The sequence below is a fragment of the Myxine glutinosa genome, chromosome 1, assembly GCF_964187855.1.
Source record: "Myxine glutinosa chromosome 1, kmMyxGlut1.1, whole genome shotgun sequence".
Lineage (NCBI taxonomy): Eukaryota > Metazoa > Chordata > Myxini > Myxiniformes > Myxinidae > Myxine > Myxine glutinosa.
Window position 1 is genome coordinate 148,433,996 of NC_136261.1, and position 17,800 is coordinate 148,451,795.

The 17,800-nt window shown below is 41.7% G+C and overlaps 1 protein-coding gene across 3 annotated transcripts in view; it reads right to left on the reverse strand.

Moving 5' to 3' along the window:
* The window catches only part of LOC137429608 (importin-7), a 154,222-nt gene that overhangs the window by 104,174 nt on the left and 32,248 nt on the right, over positions 1-17,800 (reverse strand). For 2 of the 3 annotated variants that reach the window (XM_078777984.1, XM_078777982.1), the window contains exons 4-7: positions 14,804-14,962; positions 13,601-13,757; positions 11,164-11,253; positions 10,928-11,022 (exon numbers count right to left, since the gene is read on the reverse strand). In XM_078777984.1, coding sequence (XP_078634110.1) covers positions 10,928-11,022; positions 11,164-11,253; positions 13,601-13,757; positions 14,804-14,962 — 501 coding nt within the window. Of the gene's footprint in view, positions 1-10,927; positions 11,023-11,163; positions 11,254-13,600; positions 13,758-13,913; positions 13,995-14,803; positions 14,963-17,800 lie in introns of those variants that run through there. The other variant, XM_078777985.1, reaches the window with a different exon arrangement.

Here is a 17,800-nt window from a genome sequence, read left to right on the forward strand (position 1 = left end):
TGCAATAGCATCTGTATTGGTTTACCTCACAAGTGTTTGTAACATGGTATTTTGTTGTATTAATGTGTGATTGTTAATTAATGTATTTTGTTGTATTCATGTATTAATATGTGATTGGAATGATAATGTTTTGAATGAAAATATAGAAATAGAGTTAAAAGGAGAATGATGAAACTATGTGAGGGTTTCTACTCGTGACATTTGCGGATTCTGCATTTGCAGTTTCGCCATGACAGCATCCAGTTCAATTGAAGGTGGCACAGGAATGTGGAATTTATTAGCCCATGGTTTGGCATTCACCATTTCCACATAGTCTGTCAGCATCTGGCCTCCCACCCGTGTTTAGCACAAGTACCTCGCTAGTTAGTATACTTTGCGAACAGTAATGTCTGTCCATGTGTTCACTAGTTTGGCTGTCTCCCATTTATGATGGCCCCTTACCACACTGCATTTGAAAATCTGCAGAGCTCAACATTCACTTTTGAAATGGTGTCCTTTAAACTTTAGATTAACTTCCTTTAAAGTCCATTAAATAATTTAAATTGATATTTTAACTGAAACTTGTGCCCTCACTGGGGACAGGTACTTTTGCTTGTCCCAAATAAGTGTCAAATCCTCATAATCTCAACACCAACATGATCTGCATAAGTCCTGCCTTACACAGAGCTGCTTCATCCATACAAAAATATTTGTGGGCGATCAAGACGTGAAATTCAGCAGCGAAACCCACATTCACTGCTATGAACAAAGGCATTTTCCCAGGTAATGCCAAATATATTGGCATAATAAGGTGCACTGAAGTTATGTATTCACACGTGTCTGTCTGTGAGCATAAAAAAAAAAAAAACACCTTTAGAGGCCATTTTTCCCCGCAAAGCGGGGGTTGGCCTTTTTCGGGAACCGTGGTTGTTGTTGTTTTTCGGTCCCCTTTTTGAAGCAATGTTTTACGGCCGGATGCCCTTCCTGACGCCAACCCTTTTTGCCGCCTTTAACGACAAACAGGGAATTACCAGTGAACTGGTACTCAATTAGCCGACCTCGGAAGGATGACAGGCTGAGTCAACCCCCCTGGCGTTAATTCAGCGATCGACCGGGATTCGATCCCAGGATCCTAGGATCCTAAGCCGGCACCCTAACCGCTAGCCCAACACCAGGGTTGTGAGCATGATATCTCAAAACGTTATGGACACATTCCGACAGAAATTTGGTGGACAGGTTGGGTGTGTGGAAAGGACAAAGTGATTAGATTTTAGTAAAGATCTAGATACAGTACCGTACTATAATTTAAACCAGAGGTTCCAGGGAACCTGAACTCAACTGGTCGATATCAATATGGTTAGAATATGCATAATAGAACCACAAACTATATAGTTTATATGTGCTAAAGAGGTACAGTAACGTTGTAGGTATCTCATGTTTGAACAGGAAACTAGAAAAAATTGAGTTTTAAGCGAGGCATAAAAAGTAAAACTACAATTACTTTTCTCAGATTTCAGACTTGAATTTATTTAGAAAGACTTGGTCAAACAATATACATGTATGGTATTGAATCAAGATATGTTGAATATTTCAATAGATGTGTTCAACAGGGTTTAATTATTCATTCATCAAACACACACAAACACACACACACACACACACACACACACACACACACACACACACACACACACACACACACACACACACACACACACACACACACACACACACACACACACACACACACACACACACACACACACAGTCATTATTCATTGAATTGGACTCAAGTGACATTACATTTACAACTTAGTCATTTTCTCTTGAATTATCCATACATTCTCACACTGTCAATAGTTTGAAAGACGTTTCAAACTTTGAAAGACGTTTGAAAGACGGAAACGAAATGTATAACAAAATGCACTATGTCCAACTTGTTTCGATGGAAACCAGAAAAATGAAAATTTTCAAATATCTTTAAGTGGCAAAAGGCACAAGTTTCATCAAATTTGATCAGTATTTGTGACTTTTAGAGCTTGGACGTCATCCAAACTGATGTTTATGGGTCAAGTCATGTCATAGGTCACAACGGTCATTTTTCGGACATCGTCAAAACCCGTAATATATGTGTTGAGGTTTGTTACATACTGTCTACACACCAGGTTTCAGCCTTCCAGCTACATTAGGAAGTACCAGATTGACAAAAATTGATTTTTCAATATGGCCGCCCTGCCACGCCCATTTTTGGGCGTGAAACGCCCAAATGCAATCCCAAACTAGTTTATGTCTTAAAGATGCTGCATAGCAAGTTTCATCAAATTTAATCAATATTTGTGACTTTTAGAGCGTAGACGTCGAATTGTTAACAGACGAGACAGACAGACAGACGAAAGACAGACGGACGACGGCGGACACTGGGTGTCGACAAAAAATCAGCTGGACATAGTCCAGTTGAGTTAAAAATGATTCTTCACCATTGAGTGATAGGGCCAAAAACGATGTTATAAGCATGATATCTCAAAAAGTTATGGCCAGATTATGCCAAAACATGGTGGACAAGTTTGTTAGATGACAAATACAAGCAGATTCGATATTCGGTCAGGTCCGACTCCAGATCCGATCTATCAGTGTAATACAAAACGTAAACTGTTAGGCCTGGTGACAGTAGAGTGCTGTTCTAGCTTCCTGCGTTTTCATTATGCTTAAAACAAGTTTAACATGACAATACACCTACATTTTTTCTTTTTTATGGACAAGAAATGGACAACTACAAAATCATATGACTCACCAGGACTCAATAGGTCATTATATATGGAAATCTCATGTGAGCATTATAAGAAAAATGGATGCAATTTACAATCTGCAGCTTCCACCAAATTATAAGTGATTCAGATTGTGAAAATTACAGTTTATCACGTGGGTGTTCGAAGGTTTGCATCGGCAAATACTTTTCATCATGTACTCAAATTCATCGCAAGGTGAGCTTGAGGCCATTTTTGGGGGAAATGAGACAAATTACCTAAGGTTCAAACACATGAACTGCCGCATTGTCTCACCAGCTTTCCATGCTAATCAACCTCAAATACTGTTCATTGAAGTCCATTCCTTTGAGGTTTCTTGGCCTCACCATCGATAAAGAGCAGTCTTGACAAGATCAGCAATCCAAAACAGGCATTTTAACGAAGCTATCATTTTTACATCACCTTCATCCCTCTTTTTGCCCATCGAAGGAGTACAAGCAAGCTCACCAGGCCTTCTCCTTTCAGCTCCGAGGTGACAATTCATCACTTCCTTTAATAACACTGACTTTTTCACAACTACAGTCACGTGAAAAAGTAAGTACACCCCATGTAAAGTTTTGACTTTTTCAACATATTTCAACATACAGCTATTTGATCTTCATTTCCACAATAATGATAGATAAAGGTGATATAATCTATCTATAATTCCAGTAATCTCTGTGTGTATGTTTGTATGTATGTATGTATGTATGTATGTATGTATGTATGTATGTATGTTTGTATGTTTGTCTGTGACCGATGTTTCTCGACAACTACCGGTCCGATATACTTGAAACTTGCCAGGTATATTGCTGGGGACCCGAGGATGTGCCTTTTCAAGGTTTCATATTAATCGGAGAAGTAGTTACCGAGCTATGTCCAAAAAACGATTCAACCAATCAGAGAGCAGCGAGCTATCACGTGTGCCGAACGTGGCGAACAGACTCTGCCTCGGACGGCACATTTGAGAGCGTATTCATTTATTTCACGTTGGAAAACTATGTTGCCGTTAAACTATGTTTTAAAACTAATTAAAACTAATTTGCGATTCATCGTAACTGCGATTTGCGACCTTCCGGACAGTGAAGACTTCACTTCCGGCAGCCAATCACAGAACGCTTTGTTGCGTAGGCGTGGCCGATGTGAGAGCGAGCCGAGCCGAGCGCGTGCGCCATTACGGTTCGTAATTCGATTTCTTCCGGAGAAAATAATAATTTCTCGATTTCTTATGCGCATTATTTCTCCCAATTCAGTCAGAGCGAAGGGCGGAAGCGAAGAGCGTTGTTTTTTTTGTTTACGGGCGTACGGGCGGGGTAGAGCGTACGGGTAGCGTTTTTTTTTTTTTTTGGCAAGGAACGGGCACCCACGTACGGGCATGCCCCAGTATAACAAATATCATGAAACATTTACATTTTGTAGTCCATTGTATAATTTAAATAAACATAAATGCAAATTTCGCATGTGGAAAAAGTAAGTACACCCCGACATTTATCACTTCTTCAAATACCTAAAATTAGAATCAGGTGCACCAGCTCAGGTGCAAATGAATAGAACATCGTTAGAGAGGATCTTGGAGGAACCTGTCTTATTTAAACCTCAGACATTTAATTTGGTTTGCTCTTTGTTGTTGAAGTGTGCAGCGTCACCATGCCGAGATCAAAACAGCTCTCTGAGGCCTTCAGAAAGAAGGTTATATATGCCTACGAGTCTGGGAAGGGATTTAAAAAGATCTCCAAACAATTTGAAATCAATCATTCGACTGTCCGGAAGATCATCTACAAGTGGAGAAGATTCCAAACAACTGCCAACTTGTTCAGGCCAGGCCGCCCCAGCAAGTTCAGCCCGAGAGCAGACCGCAAGATGCTGAAAGAAGTCTCTAAGAACCCCAGAATGTCATCACGGGACCTACAGGTAGCTCTTGCCACTGTTGATGTCAAAGTGCACAAGTCTACCATTAGAAAGAGGCTGCACAAATTTGATCTACATGGGAGGTGTGCCAGGAGGAAACCTTTGCTGTCCAGAAAGAACATCATGGCAAGACTAAAGTTTGCCAATGAACACCTGGGCAAAGACCAGCACTTCTGGAACAATGTGCTCTGGACAGATAGAGGATGAGTCAAAGGTAGAGGTATTTGGCCACAGTACCAGAAGACATGTTTGGTGAAAACCAAAGACAGCATTTGACCACAAGAACCTGATACCAACTGCAAAGCATGGTGGTGGAAATATTATGGTTTGGGGCAGCTTTGCTGCATCAGGGCCTGGGCAGCTCACCATCACAGAATCCACTATGAATTCTTCATTGTACCAGAGGATGCTTGAGGATAATGTGAGGCCCATCTGTCGGGAAGTTGAAGCTCAACCGAAGGTGGACCTTGCAATATGACAATGACCCTAAACATACCAGTAAATCTACCAAGGAATGGCTGAAAAGAAAGAAATGGAGGGTTCTGGAATGGCCAAGTCAAAGCCTGGATCTAAATCCCATCGAGATGTTGTGGGGGAATTTGAAACGAGCTGTGCATGCAAGAAACCCCTCAAACATCGCACATCTGAAAATTCTGCATGGAGTGGGCAAAAAATTCTCCCAGTCGATGTCAGAGACTGGTAGACAGTTGTAAGAAACGCCTACTTGAGGCTGTTTCTGCCAAAGGGGGCAATACCACCTATCAGAGCCAAGGGTGCACTTACTTTTTCCACATGCGAAATTTGCATTTATGTTTATTTAAATTATACAATAGACTACAAAATGTAAATGTTTCATGATATTTGTTATATTATATCACCTTTATCTATCAATATTGTTGAAATGAAGATCAAATAGCTGTATGTTGAAATATGTTGAAAAAGTCAAAACTTTACATGGGGTGTACTTACTTTTTCACGTGACTGTACATACTCATAGTTGTGTTCATCTCAGGTTTGTTCCTTGTGAAATCAAAGATTTACAAGCATAATTCTTGGTCTGGTCTGTTATTCACTTGGCCTGGTCTGTTATTCTGTCTGTCTGTATGTATGTATTTCAATCGCTTACAGGTCGCAACTTTACTCCAATCTTCACAAAACATAACCACCTGGAAGAGATTGTCACAGGCTATGAACCTATTGTTTTTGCAGTTAATAGGTCAAATGTCAAGGCCACATAAATCAACAAGAAAGAGCAATCAGATATTGCAGACCCTCGCGAGGATGTGTTCATGTTTTTTTAAGGCTTTTGTGTTAAAACAATTATGGTAGCCGAACCACGTGGCCGATGATGGCATCTATATTTTTTTCTCCACAATTTATCCCTAAATTTCATCTTGATCGAATAGGGACGCAGGGATCGAAGGGTAGGCAGGGACGCAAATGTCACGAAGCTCAATAAATTTCATCTTGATCGAATGAAATTTTGTACTTGTCGAATTATGACATCATAATGGAGGCACCGATGACATCATCATTTCCATATGTTGTTCCCCATGGAGAGATCTTTACAATGAGCCATGTCTGAATTTTTTATATGCAGCACTTTTGGCGATATGGAAGTGCAAAGTTTTTCGGTTTCCAAGATGACGCCCATACCACGTGACTTATGACGTCATAATTATCTTTAAAATTTCTACAGGAGGCGGCGCACCTATGGTGAAAATTTCCTGTCAATCGGACAAATCGTTGGAGAAAATCATTTATTCTGTGCGGACAAACAGACAATGACAAACAGACAATGTGCGGACAATCCCGGTGTGTACCCTGGTTAGAATAGGTACACCGTATCCCTGCGTGTCGTAAGAGGCGACTAAGAGGGATGGCGTCAGGAAGAGCATCCGGCCATAAAAAACTGCCTCAAAAAGTGAACCATGACAATTACAACTACATGTGGGCAGGGTACAGCCCGAAGTGGAGATCGGTTTCTGAGGTTTGGGACATGGAATGTAGGGACAATGACAGGGAGATCAGGAGAAGTGGTGGAAGTATTGATCAGAAGAAGAGTGGACATATGTTGTGTGCAAGAGACGAGATGGAAGGGAAGTGGTGTGAGAATGGTGAAGGGTAGGCAGGGACAGAAATACAAGTTTGTGTGGCAAGGGTGCCCGGAGGGCATGAATGGTGTTGGTGTCCTGTTTTCTGAGTTTGTAGATAGTGTGGTGAGTGTGACGAGAGTGAGTGATAGGTTGATGATGGTGAAAATGATGATTGGAAAGCTCTTGGTGAACGTCATCTCGGGATATGCTCCACAGGTTGGTCGGAGCGATGAAGAGAAGGACAAGTTCTGGTGTGCGATAGAGAAGCTGATGGAAAACGTGAAAGATGAGGAAGTTGTTGTGGTAGGAGGAGACCTAAATGGACATGTGGGAAGGAGTATGGACGGTTTTGAGGGAGTTCATGGGGGTTACGGATATGGTGTGAGAAATGGAGAAGGTGAAAGGATCTTGGAGTTTGCTGATGGAGCTGATTTGTTGATTTGTAATACTCAGCTCCAGAAAGAGGATAATAAGCTTGTTACATACACGTCAGGTGGGTCGACGACAACCGTTGACGACCTGATGGTGCGTAGGAGAGATAGGGGGCACCTCCGGGACACAAAGGTGATCCCGGGGGAGGAGGCGGTTTCACAGCACCACTTGGTTGTCTGAGACATAAGGGTGAAAGGTGCGAGGAGAGCTCGGCGGGTGAAGTACCAACCGAGAATGAAGGTGTGGAGGTTGAAAGAGGTGACAGTAAGGGAGGCATTAAAAGAGAGGCTGAGTAGGGTCGAGGATGATGTGGTTGACCTTGAATGTGGTTGGATGTCAATGAAAGAGAGTCTGTTGGGAGCCGTTGGTGAGGTATGTGGATGGACAAAAGGACCACCGAGGCACTCGGAAACATGGTGGTGGGATGAGGAGGTTGGAAAGAGGCTTGACGAGAAGAGGAAGAAGTTAAAGGAGTGGCAGAAGGCGAAGGGTACGGGAGCAGAAAAAGCAGAGCATGAAAGGTATAAGGCAGCCAAGAAGGCTGCAAAGAAAGAGGTAGCAAAGGCGCAGGGGCATGTAGGAAAATGTTCGGAGAAAGCTTGGATTCGGAAGAGGGTCAGAGAGCGGTATTCAGGATTGCAAAGCAGATAGCGAAAGAGAGGTGTGATGTGATAGGGGTGAGTTGCTTGAAGGATGAAGTGGGACAAATCGTTGTGGACCCAGATGGAATTAAAGGAAGATGGAAAAGATATATGGAAATGCTGTTGAATGCAGAGAATGAATGGGATGGCAACATAGAGAGTAACCCAGTTTTAGGACCGGCAGAGAAGATAACTGAGAAGGAAGTTGAGGAAGCGATAAAAGCAATGAAGAGTAGAAAAGCGGGAGGGCCGACGGGAGTTGTGCGAGATATGTTGAAGGCAGCAGGAAGTTGGGGTGTGAAGAGAATGACAGAGATCTGTAATCTGGTGGTGAAAGAAGGCCGCATTCCAGTGGATTGGGAACCGAGTACCCTCGTCCCTCTATACAAGGGGAAAGGTGACGCTCTGGAGTGTGGCTCGTACCGAGCGATAAAGTTATTGGAGCATGGAATGAAGGTATTGGAAAGGGTGTTGGAGAGGAGGATAAGGAAGAAGGTGAAGATCAACAAAATGCAGTTTGGATTTATGCCAGGAAGAGGAACGACAGACACGCTCTTTATTGTGAGGCAGTTGCAGGAAAAGTACATGGAGAAGAGGAAGAAATTGTTTCTTGGGTTTGTTGATCTGGAGAAAGCATTCGATAGGGTTCCACGCAAAGTATTGACATGGGCATTGAGGAAGTTAGGAGTGGAGGAATGGTTGATCAGAGTAGTGATGGCAATGTACAAAAGAGCGCGCACAGCTGTAAGGCCGAAGGACGGGAACAGTGGTAAGTTTGAGGTGAAGGTGGGAGTGCATCAGGGGTCGGTACTAAGTCCACTACTATTTGTAGCTGTGATGGAGGTGCTGGCTCAAAACGTAAAGGAGGGTTTACCATGGGAGTTGTTGTATGCAGATGATCTGTTGTTGATTGCGGAAAGTATGGATGGACTGAAGGAAAAGATGAACAAGTGGAGGGAATGCATGGAGACAAAAGGTCTGAAGGTGAATATAGGAAAGCCGAAGGTGATGGCAAGTGATAAAGCATGTGGTGAGGTGGAAAGAACTGGGAAGTGGCCATGTGCTGTGTGCAGGAAGGGTGTCGGAGTGAACTCCATTCAATGTACAATGTGCGCTGAGTGGGTTCATCAAAAATGTAGTGGTCTGAGAGGGTCATTAACCAGTGTGGCAGCTACATTCAAATGTAAGGTGTGCACAGCAGGAGCTGCAGATGGAGGAAATGTTGAGTTGGATTTTGGAGATGGCGTGAAGCTGGAAGGTGTGAAAACATTTTGCTACCTCGGAGACATGCTGAATGGAGAAGGTGGATCACTCGGCAACGGTTGCAAGAGTGAGATGTGCATGGAAGAAGTTTCGGGAACTGAGTGGCGTGCTGATGAGGAGGGGAGTGTCGTTGAAGCTGAAGGGAAAGGTGTATGCTGCATGTGTGAGAAGTGTTATGATTTATGGTAGCGAGACATGGGTAATGAACGTAGGGCAGCAACGAAGGCTGGAAAGGGTGGAAATGCGAATGGTTCAGTGGATGTGCGGAGTATCGTTGAGAGAGAGGAAGACAAATGATGACTTGCGAAAGATGATGGGAATAGAGCCTGTGATTGATGCTGTGAAGAGGAACAGGTTGAGATGGTTTGGCCATGTGTTGAGGAAGGATGAAAGTGACTGGTTGAGAAGAGTGATGGAAATGAATGTAGAAGGAAGTAGAGGACGGGGAAGACCGAGAAAGACTTGGCTAAAGATGGTGGAAGAAGAAATGCGGGCAAGGGGGTTAACAAGGAGAGATGCAGAAAATAGGGCAAAATGGAGAAGATTGTCATGGGGACCGCAAGGCTAACCCCCGCTCTAGCAGGGAAAATGGCCTTAAAACGCATGTTGTTGTTGTTGTTGTTGTTTGGACAAACAGACAAACACACAAACAGACACACTCAAATGTAATACCCTCTCCTCTAGCGAGGGGAACAATTTTCATCTGAATGACTAGATATCTATATCTATACTATAGATGAGCCTACGGGCGATCTTGTTCTAAGCATGCAACACATTCTTCTCACACATTCCTTTATTTGGGCGGTGTATAGGCAACTGACAGCTCCCAAAAATAAATAATAATAACCCGGGTTACGTGCATGAAGCAAAAACATCCCTACTGCTTACTATTTAAAACACCTCTACCCTGGAATATGTGGGAACAGGAATACTGGAATACATTGTTTTATTAAAAGTCTCCACAGTGGAAAGGGTAGAGACTTGTAATATCGTCTCCCACCTGGAGGCAGCGCTACACGAGACACATTTACACAGTGAAAATTGCATCCCCCATCCTCACTTTCCTTCCACCCTCCTCCTCCTCCTCCTCCTCCTCACTTCCCACCCTCCTCCTCCTCCTCACTTTCCATCCTCCTCCTCACTTTCCATCCTCCTCCTCCTCACTTTCCACCCTCCTCCTCCTCCTCACTTTCCACCCTCCTCCTCCTCCTCACTTTCCACCCTCCTCCTCACTTTCCACCCTCCTCCTCCTCACTTTCCACCCTCCTCCTCCTCCTCCTCCTACTCTTTCTTCTCCCCCCCCCCCCCCCCGCCCCCCAATACCACCGGCAAAGATCAATATACCCATGTGCACTAATCTGGGATCATGCCGATTCGATGTAGCAAGTCTGGATGCAATCTGGCCAGAACTGTAGTAGCGCGACAAATAAACAAACACACAATCACCAGTCTGTTAATTATAGTATATTTAAAACGTTGGTCAAAATTAGTCAAAGGTCAAGACGAAGGACAAGACGAAGGCCACCCAAAACATGTAAAACACCTATTAGGCTACAATTAGAAAATGTATAAGCCAAATTTGTTGTGCATAATTAATCATGTAAACACTCGATAGGTCAAATTTTTGAAATTGCCAAATTGTGGTTTCCATGTCAGCTATTGTTCATTGGGACTTCGCAAATATCGTGATATGCACAACATCTTTCTTGTTTGTTTGTCCCTCCTCCTCGTTAGTTTACTTATCTTGCATTTCCTTATTATCTAGACCTTCCAAGAACAAAGCTGTATATATAAAAAGCTCCAATAAAGTAATGGTACAATCCACCTGTCAAAGAGACGTGCAAGGATGTGCAAAGCCCATTTCTTGCACTTCCACCATACCAGTGAAGGTCTGTCTTCCTCCTCCACCTGTAGCGTCTCCTATTAAAAAGGCAGAAATCTCAATTTCTCAAAATAATTTTGCATATCGTAGGAAAAAAAGGAAAAAAAAAAAGTGACAAAGAAACAAAACGGTGAGATGTTAAAACCCTTTTTTGGGAGCACAATGGTTTCTGTACTCACTTGTGGGACATCCCTGTTGGCTATAGTTCGAAAGATCTCCATCCAAGGTGTGAGGTTCTGTTGTGTTAGAAGATCTAATGGCAAGGTAAACTGTGAACAGGTAGAAAAATGAGAAAAGGATGTCAGAATACATTTATTATTTAAGTACAAGGTAGATAACCCATCAGTATAGGTCGGTGAAGGCATTGTAACAGTATCGATTGTAAAACTACCTGCAGAGTAAAATACGAATCAAAAATAAAACTGCACTCGGTAGAGAGCATACCACCACCAGGCTGAACAGTTTACATTTTGTATCCTACTGATGGGCCAGATCTGGATTTGGACCTGAACCAAAATCTAATCAGCTTGTTCTTGTCGCCAAATCAATTCATCCATAAGGTTGTCACAAGTCGTACACAACTTTTCGAAATATCATGCTATGTATCGTTTTTGGCGAAATATCATGCTATGTATCGTTTTTGGCCGCATCACTCAATAGTGAAGAATCACTAAAAAATATTCTCTGATCCGGATTTGAATATTCACCAGAACCGAATCGATTCGGCCTTGTCACACCCAACCTATCCACAAAGTTTTGGCCGAATCCATCCACAACATTTTGAGATATCGTGCTATATATAGTTTTTGACCCTATCTCTCCATGGTAAAAATCACTAAAACAAGACCAAAAGTCTAACAGCAGTGTAGCTGGGCTTGTAAAATATTATAAACCACAAACACATATGATTAGCTTTTCAAACAGTCGTTAATGCTGCTTATAGCATTAAACAAAGAAATTTGGAGGAATCTTGACATCCATGAGGTCAGTTTTACTTACAGAACTGAGGGAAGATCTACTGTAATCTATGTAGCCTATAAGGGTTGGGGTGTGCTCATTTACCAAGCAGCTAGCTAGCGCTTGCCAAGCCAGCCATTCCTTAACGGTTTTGAATGGAGTGCTTGCTCAAATGCTTAAACCACTTGGCGATCTCACCACAAGAAACTTGGTAAATTAACACACATCCAATGTTCTTGAGACCCGACCATAGATCGACTGTAATCTATATACCCCAAAGAGGAATGACCCTTCCTGCCACTCCTGCAGTGAGTGGGTATACTTGTAAATTAAAATGTCGGTCGGTGCAATCAGCCGTCATAATGGCATCATAGACTTAATGATGTAATGGACACAAAACTGCCGCTACTTTAATATGTAGAACATGATATATTTTAACTTCCAATATGTTTGCAGTCACTACGAAGGGATTAGTGTTATGATTAGATTTACTGTAATATTAACGTTACGCTATCATTATTTCGAAAATGATATTACAGTACTATCAAAAAACAGAGGCGAATTCCTTACTTCCTCGGTTATTAATATTAGTGTCGAACAACGCTAATCACTGATCATGAACCATACACCGCTTCAATTAATTTACCTTCCATTCACGACATTGGGATTAAAATATTATGGTTATATTTACGATATTATTATTAATACGAAAATGATGACAGACATAATCACATCACCCTGTCATGTGACCAGATCCTCAGCTCTGATTGGGTATATGCTTGAGGGGACATACATACATACATACATACATACATACATACATACATACATACATACTGTTCTAGACGGCTCTGCCAGATGGGCTACGCCATAAAAATTATCAAATCCAGATCCGGACCTACACCAAAATCTAATCATTTCGTCTGTGTTACAACATACCCAACCTCTCCACCAAATTTCATCCAAATATGTCCATACCAGACAGACAGACAAACAAACAAATGAAAAATCACTCAGGTCAACACTTGGCAAAAGAGAACGGCACTCAGTAGAGAATCCTTTTGACCTCAAAAATTAATTGATGGTTGAATTCAGTGACCTGATATGCAAATAGTCTTCAAATTTTAAGTTAATCGGATGAAAATTGAGGATTTTAGAAATTTGAAGAAAGTGGTTGCCCTTTGGCCTATGTTGACCTTATATACGATATTAAAAAATATATACGATTTTGTCGGACCACAAACTCTATCATTTGGTGAAGTTTCATGAACATCGGTTTAAAATTGTGACCTTAAGGCAAGTACAAGTGAGCGGACAGACAAAACAGACAAAACAAACAAAATACACAAACACAAACCCAAACACAAACACACGCAGGAGTGATCAACATACTTGTCAAAAAAAAAAAAAGTTGCCAAGTAACAAACAGCCAAACAGCCAAACAGACATGGATGAAAACATGACTTCCATTAACCTTCGGTGGCAGAGGTAATAAACAACTTACATACACTCTACGTAACAGATGTATTAGCATATACCTCAGCTACAATAAGTAAAAGGAAAATGTGTGCTCTTTAAAGCAGTTCTAAAGTGGTTTAAGGATGTGCATAAAAGGCAGATGTAAACAAAGCAAACAAGACAAAAATGTGCAGGAGCAACCTTAACAAGTGCATAGAAGATTTTGAGGATTATCTTCTGCAGATGCACTGAGTACTGTGAGGCATCAGGCAGAAGCTGGGTAAGCAACTGCTGCAATGCAGGTAACAGAAGTCGCATTGGTTCCACGATCGGGGCACGCTCCGTTGCCTTCTTGTATCTGTTGGACACAAACAACCCAATATGTAGTAGGGATGGAGGCAAAAGAGAGATAGGAGATCTTCAGAATTCCTTCCGCTTAATTATTATACACTCGTACAACACAAAACACAGAGATAAACAGACTACTACTCTCACAGTATACTCAAAATAATACCTTTATCCGAAATGCATACAAAACACCAAACATGTTTCATCAGCCTGGGTCATCAGTTGAGAAACCTGAAATCGCTTGTCGTTTAAGCCCTTTACCCTCAATAAGACCGCCAGGCCAATAGTGATATACAAGTACTGTATACATGCATTCAAATGCATGCTGTATCCCCATGAAAATGTAAATATAAACATTACCTCCCTCCTCTATAGTCTCCACAAGTTTAAAATGCATACAGTATATACAATAACAACGTTTATGCAACATAATAATACAGAGAGGAATAGAGAGAGATAGAGAGAGATAGAGAGAGGTCGAGAGAGGTAGAGAAGGGTATTTATTTTTTCTTTTAACACTGCAGGGGAATGATGGAGATGGAGACTGAGACGGAGGCAGTGGGAGGCGGGCATAGATGGAGATGGAGGGAAAGGACGGAGACGGAGGGAGATGCAGAGAGAGAGATGCAGAGTGAAAGGATGTAGAGTTGGAGGAGAGGGGGGCTGTGGGGGGGGGGGGGGGTCATTCTCATTGATCATTCTCATTGAATGAAAATAACTGATCATTCTAATTTCTTTGCCACACACATGGAAACTCGGCAACATTGAAAGACCATCACTTCCATTGTGGAAGAGTGCATCAAATATTGACCATCCAACAAGGGCATTTTATCAAGACTATACAAATGGTGATGAAAAACGAGCACCAGAGACCAAATACATTAATGACTTGAATGTGTAGTGAGAAATTTCATCGTCAATGACGTCAATACATTTTAAACGATATAATTGCAATTGATAAAATGCTATGTGCATCCGTTTGCTAAATTTTACCCAATGCTGATGTTACTTCTGCCTATCAAAACTCATGTAATGCATTACATCTTAAGATCTCACTCATAAGCCTTGACTAGTTGGTGAAGACAAAGAAGTGCACCAAGCCAGTAGGCACTGCTCTGCTTCTGGAGAAAATAACTGATCTTGTCCACCACTGCTGTCCACCGCCCTGGGTAGTCATGCTTGATGATACGGCCAACACACGTTGTGAGCTGAACCCTGAACCCCCACAGAGGAATACATGACAAAGAATGGCAAAATCAATACATCATATTACTTTGGAAAAGTAATAGAGCCATTTACATTTTGCAACTAGAACGGCACTCGTTAGAACTCATACCTCCTCCAGGCTGAACAGTTTACATTTTGTATACCACTTATAGGCTGTATCTGGATTCGTACCAGAGCCAAAATCAAATCGGCATGTTCTGGTCAAACACCCAACTCATCCACCAAGTTTTGTCATAATCCATCAATTTTTTGAGACATCATGCTATATATAGTTTTTTACCCTATTTCTCAATGGTGAAGAATCACTAAAAAATTTTTTTTATAGAATCCATATCCAGATTTTCACCAAAATCTAACCAGCTGTTCATCCTTGTCACACACTCAACTTGTCCCCCAAATTTCATCCGAATCCGTCCACAACATTTTGAGATATCCTGCTTACAAACAGCCAACAAGGCGTCAGGCCGACAGGTATGACAAAAATCGAGAGAAAGAATGGATTGAATGATTGACGAATTGTGTAATTAAAATAAATGAACAATGACCGAAAAATAATTGATTTCTTAATGAATTGGCTAATAATATACCTAAACCACCAGTGCTGCATCCAAATATGAAACTTTTTGAAAATCAATTGAACAATTAATTGAAAAAAAAATTAATGGCTTCATTGATTAATAAATGTTTATTACACCGGTTTCCCGTGTGTACCCCGGTTTAGAATAGGTACACCGTATCCCTGCGCGTCGTAAGAGGCGACTAAGTTTTGGCGTCAGGAAGGGCATCCGGCCATAAAAAAAACATTGCCTCAAACAGGGAACCATGATTGTCATGGGCCCGCAAGGCTAACCCCCGCTCTAGCAGGGAAAATGTCCTTAAAATGATCATTCATTCATTGATTAATAAATCAAAATACCCTTTGCAGCCAAATCACTTGGTCACTCTCTCCAAATAGCAGCTTTCTCACAAAAGGTGTCCAAAGATATTGCCCAGATAAGAAAGAAAATAAACAAGGATTGTATAATAAATGTATAATAATATAAAAATAATAAAAATAAATGTATAATAATTAGGTAATTAATCAATTAAATGATTAATCAAAATATAAAAAACACTTTTTCTCAAAGCACTTATTCACTATTGTGCCTAAACTTCAGCTTCCTCGCCCAAGGGATGGCTGAGATATCGCCCTGGCAAACGGGAGAAACTTGACCTTTGATCTATATAGTAAAACGCATTGACAGCCTCACTTTTCTAGAACCAAACTCTCTCTCTCTCCATAACCACACATTTGCAGATCCCTAGATTCAGGGATCTCCCAGGAAGGTGTGTGAAGCAAAAAATAAATAAAAAAGGGGAAGGAAGGTTTCTGTCTGCATGTACATGGTGATAAAAACTTGCAACACTGGTTATCCCCTCACAGACGGCAGGGGCTCCTTGGAATCGCTTTTTGTTCTTGTCCATAGATTAGCCATCACAGCTATGCCGAGGAAATGGACAGCCCAAATTGGAATTGGTGCTCGAGAAGCGAGAAATCAGAGAGCACGCAGAGACAAGCAGACCTCAGAGTTTATTTCCTGGCATGGCCCGTGCCCAATACGTACCCCAGACAGCATAATCAAAATAAAGGAGACGGCTGCGCAGGATTTTTATTTATTTTGATCTTCCTCTTGGTGTGTTGTATACTATTCACAAATAATCATCTAAAAAAGGCTGTGATGAATATCCCATTAACACTCTGCCCCTCATCGCTACCCGAATGTATAGCTGGGCCGGTATCTATACACCGCCAAATAAAAAAATTTCCCCATCAACAACATTTTGTATTAGCAATTATGCAAAGATTGGTATTCCGGTCAGCTCAGTGATGTCTTATATACTAGTAAATGAATAAACACGGAAGTGATTTTTAAAACATAAGGGCAATACCCTTGGGGGGCGCTCACCTGGTAGAATAAGCAGTATACTGCACTGAATAAATGTATTTTAAACCAATTTCAATGCTTGCTAGAAGAGAGGGAAGCATGTAGAATCATACTAACCTAATCACAAGACATTAAAACAAACAAACAACCAAAAAAATACCTCTTTTTGGGGGCAACCCCCCCCCCCTCCCCCTCCCCCTCCCCCTCTCTCCCACCCAGTGTACCTCCTCAGACCCCAATTTTTGCAATGCCTTGAGCAAGTATTGGTACATCACAGATGATGAAGGTTGTGGTGACGTTTCATCAAAATTGTGTGTGCACGTTCTGAGAAAAAAGCAAATACCTATTTTGGGGGAAAGCCCCCCGTAGACCACCTGAGACCCCGATTTTTTTAATGCCAGGAACAATCTTTGTTACAACACAGGTGATTATGGTTGTGGTCAAGTTTCATCAGAATTGCATATGTAGTTTCTGATAAGAAAGCAAATACCTATTTTGGGGGGCAACCTCTTCCTCCCCCCCCCTCCCCAGTAAACCTCCCTAGACCCCGATTTTTTTTAATGCCGTGAACTGGACAAACATCATTTGTGCCAAATTTGGTCGCAATCCCATCAGCGGTTTAGGAGAACAAGTTTCAAGTGTTTTTTTTTTGTTTTGTTTTGTTTTGTTTTGTATACTGAATCGAGGCTCGTGAAAGAGCTAAGCGTGAAAGAGCTAAGAGCTAAGCTGAAAGAGCTAAGTTTACGGACGGACTGAGGGACGGACGGACTGAGGGACTGACGGACTGATGACGTGCCGTCACATAAGTGTCTCGCGCTTGACATGCTTCAGTGGGGCTATTTATAGTCACTATGACTTTATCCTCTCGCGTTTGAATCCAATTCTTATTATTTTCTTCATA